This window comes from Amblyomma americanum, chromosome 8 (genome assembly GCF_052857255.1).
Source record: "Amblyomma americanum isolate KBUSLIRL-KWMA chromosome 8, ASM5285725v1, whole genome shotgun sequence".
Lineage (NCBI taxonomy): Eukaryota > Metazoa > Arthropoda > Arachnida > Ixodida > Ixodidae > Amblyomma > Amblyomma americanum.
In genome coordinates, this window is record NC_135504.1 from 14,201,132 (window position 1) to 14,204,848 (window position 3,717).

The 3,717-nt window shown below is 48.4% G+C and overlaps 1 protein-coding gene across 1 annotated transcript; it reads left to right on the plus strand.

Annotated features, from left to right (window-relative positions):
• The first annotated feature begins 658 nt into the window (after positions 1-658).
• LOC144100066 (V-type proton ATPase 16 kDa proteolipid subunit c-like) lies at positions 659-3,017 on the plus strand. The gene is made up of 2 exons (XM_077633110.1): positions 659-999; positions 2,220-3,017. The coding sequence occupies exons 1-2, from the start codon at positions 752-754 to the stop codon at positions 2,431-2,433; spliced, it is 462 nt and encodes a 153-aa protein (XP_077489236.1). The 5' UTR covers positions 659-751; the 3' UTR covers positions 2,434-3,017.
• Positions 3,018-3,717: the final 700 nt, after the last annotated feature.

The following is a 3,717-nucleotide window of genomic DNA, read 5'->3' on the forward strand; positions in this document are numbered from 1 at the left end:
TTCTTCTGTCATTTCGCGCGCGTGCGCATTGTAGTCATCACCATAATCATCAGCCTGACTAAGCCCACTGTAGGGCAAAGGCCTCTCCCATGTTTCTCCAATTAATCCTTTGCCAGCTGCGCCAACCGTATACCCACAAATTTCTTAATGTCACTGAAACGTTTATGGAATTTTTGTTAAACTATGATAAGAAATATTTCTATTCTGCTGGAAATATTCGTTATGTACACATGGCTATGTTCATCAGCGCTTCGTCTTTTTCCTCTTTCATTCCGTTCTTAGCGAAATCATTTCCTGGTGTCGAACCACCTCACAACTTCGTATTGTTGGCTGATGCCCTACTGTGGGTGTATGCCATTAGACGTCTGGACAAATATGATGAACATTTAACATGACATGCTAAAACGTGACATCAAGGGCCCAGAAGCCACGCTTTAAAACTCTCAGAAAGAGGCCACGATGTACAAGAAATGAACTGCGAAAAAGTATACCATTGTTGGCTGGTTGGTACATTCTGCTATGAAGAACGAACAGTGCAATGATAGGGCACATAGTCGGATGGCGTACTAACTAGCTCATCAACGAGCCCTTTTTGCGAAAACAGCAGCGGCGATTGCCCTCTAACCAGAATGTTTCAGCCGCTGGTGAAGGAAGACGACGAAGAAGAGGAAAAGGAACGCCGCTGTCACCGAGACGAGTTCCAGGCGTGGATGCAAGACCAGCGTGGAGCTGCCAGTAAGTCGCCGGCTTGATGGAGGACAAGGAGCCCGCGTACGCGCCCTTCTTCGGCGTCATGGGCGCCGTGGCGGCGATCGCCTTCAGTGCCCTGGGCGCGGCCTACGGCACCGCCAAGTCCGGCACGGGCATCGCGGCCATGTCCGTGATGCGGCCCGAGCTCATCATGAAGTCCATGATCCCGGTTGTCATGGCAGGTATCATCGCCATCTACGGCCTCGTCGTGGCCGTGCTCATCTCCACCGCGCTCACCCAGTCCTACAGGTAGGCACGCTTGCTGTGGACGACCCTCGGATAACGTCGGGGCTCTCTTCGGAAAGCTTCTCTATTGCTGTCTTCATTTCCCAAGGAGTTATTCGGGACCTTGATTTCTTAATGTTTTTCAATGGTTGGATAGTGGGGTAGTGTTCATTACCGAAACTTCTTTAGTTGGTTGCGACTCGAAAGCTTGGTGCTCCCAGTGTGTACAAGCTTTACCTTGGCCCAATACTGGGCTGGGCTCTAGTCGAATCAAGAGGAAGAAATGGGCTTATGCAGGGCATGTAATGAGAAGGCAACATAACAGCTGGTCCTTAAGAGTAACGGAGTGGATTCCAAGAGAAGACAAGCATAGCAGGAGGTGGCAGAAAGTTAGGTGGGCTGACGAGATTAAGAGTTTCCAGGGATACTGTTGCCGCAGCTGGTAAAGAATAGGGTTAATTGGAGAGACACTGGAGAGGCCTTTGACCTGCAGTGGGCGTAGTCCGGCTGATGATGATGATGACAAAATCTGAGCTTCGCCCTAGGCTAAACGCTTGGAGAAAAAGGGTCTATGACCCCATCTTGTTCAGAAGCAAGGCTGAATGGGTGGGCCTGTTGGTATGGCACGGTGAAGAATTTTGTACCAGCCACATACACAGGAGAAAACCACACAGGACAAGGGCTGGTCCAGCCCTGTCCCGTGTGGTTCTCTCCTGTGTATGTCTCTTCTTTGGCTGGTACAAAATTCTTCAGCATCTTGTGCAGACCCAATAATTAAGCTGGTTATGTCGCTTTTTGGTCAAGGTGCCTTTGTGCTATTCAAAATTTATCGTAACTGTAGTATCAGGCCCGATGAACGAATACGTGGCTCACTGGTCGCGTGGTGGCGAAGAACAACCTTTATTGGACGTGGGCATGGGTACCTGTAATTTTGGGCCACATGGCACTGAACTGACCATTAAGAAGTATACACACACGACAGAAGACAAACCAAAACCTACAATACAACAGTCACTAGTGCTTTAAAAGGGGCTTGTTGGCCGTTCATTAATAATAAACAACATTATAATAAACAGTCATCATCATCAAAGCATGAGGGGACGTAGGAGAACCACACAGAGATTCAAGGGTGTGGTGTAGAGGGAGAGAATGGCAGAAAAAAGGAAAGACAGTGAGGGTCTCATAATTCAGCTTGGGCGATGAGATGATAATGATGCATGGTGTACTTTGATCTCTAACTGCAGACTGTACCAGTCTTTTTTACATCTGGGTGCTGGCATGAGCGTGGGTCTGAGCGGACTGGCCGCCGGCTTTGCCATCGGCATCGTCGGGGACGCCGGGGTCCGCGGCACGGCGCAGCAACCGCGTCTCTTCGTCGGCATGATCCTGATCCTCATCTTCGCCGAGGTCTTGGGCCTGTACGGGCTCATCGTAGCCCTCATCATGTACTCTCGCTGAGTCCCAAGCATCCGTACCAGGACTGCCACGCCGAGGTCGGCTGGGCAGCTGGTGTGACCATGGCAGATCTTGGAAGTGATGACAGCAGGACACGACATGTTCCAGGGACGACATCCATGCAGCTCCTTGGTAGCAGGACCATCACACAGTCACTGATTGTCATCTCGTCGAGTTGTGCCGTGTACTCTTCATTGCTGACGACCCGTGGCTGTCGGACAGACTAAACAGAGCGCGAAGCAGCACAGCTGCTCAACTCTTCTGGAACAGTGTAGAAGACAATGTGGACTTTGCATGCACCGACAGCTGGGTTCGTTCGTCCTTGTCCGTCGTTGTGTTCGAAACTTGTGGGTGAGAAACTGGCGAGAGTAAGAACAAGATACTCAGCTCGGTGCTTAGGGTGCAATGGTCGTCAACCGTTCAAGGATTTTGCTCACACGCGAGAAGCGCTGCAGTCCTCCTTAGGGTTTTTCTTTTTTTTGTGTATAACTTCTGACAGGGACTGCTTGAATAGTGTCTACTTCATTTCTTGTTCTGTTTTCTGAGTGTGTGAGAAATAAACCACATTTCCTTTGTTGGTTACATGATGCGACTACTACTGTCTTGATCAACTCCCTCATACAATTTGCTACAGCTGCGGAAGAGTCTTAACGGGCCGTGCAGGAAATGCTGGCTGAAAAAGAAAGTTTTAAATTTCTAACTTCGTGTTTGCCCAGAAGCACGAGGTAAAGCGGCTAAATCTGTTTCAAATTGTTTCTATTGATATGCATATTCATGCTTGTGTAGACGCATTAATCTGTTAGAACGTTGTCTTAGTGGCATTAAACTCTAGTCGTGAGCGGGGCGCGCTACCTTTCGACCAGTGAATAAACCTTTTCTTTCTCTTTATTCCCTTCAAATGCGTCTGAACACAATGCAATACAAGTCAGATTGTTATTTACGAAACTTCACTCTTAGCAGGCGGTGAACATCCCAACTTGTTCAATTGTGTTAGATTTCGAAGTAGCAATAGATTTCATAATCGCATTCTCTGTCCTTCATCACATCATACATATTAAACATTCGTTTGACTTGGTTAAAGGAAGGCCTTGCGGCCTTGCGGGAGGCCTTTTTTATTCTAGAAGTGTGCCATGAGGCATAATTTGAGAAGAGGGAAGGAATGCGGGAGATGGAAAGTTAAAATAAGGAGTGAAGACCCGTTTCGCTGAGGTATTCGTAGAGGTTTTCGATGAAGCTATTGTTCATAATCCCCTTCACATAGTCACATTCGCGCTTCCACCGCAGGCC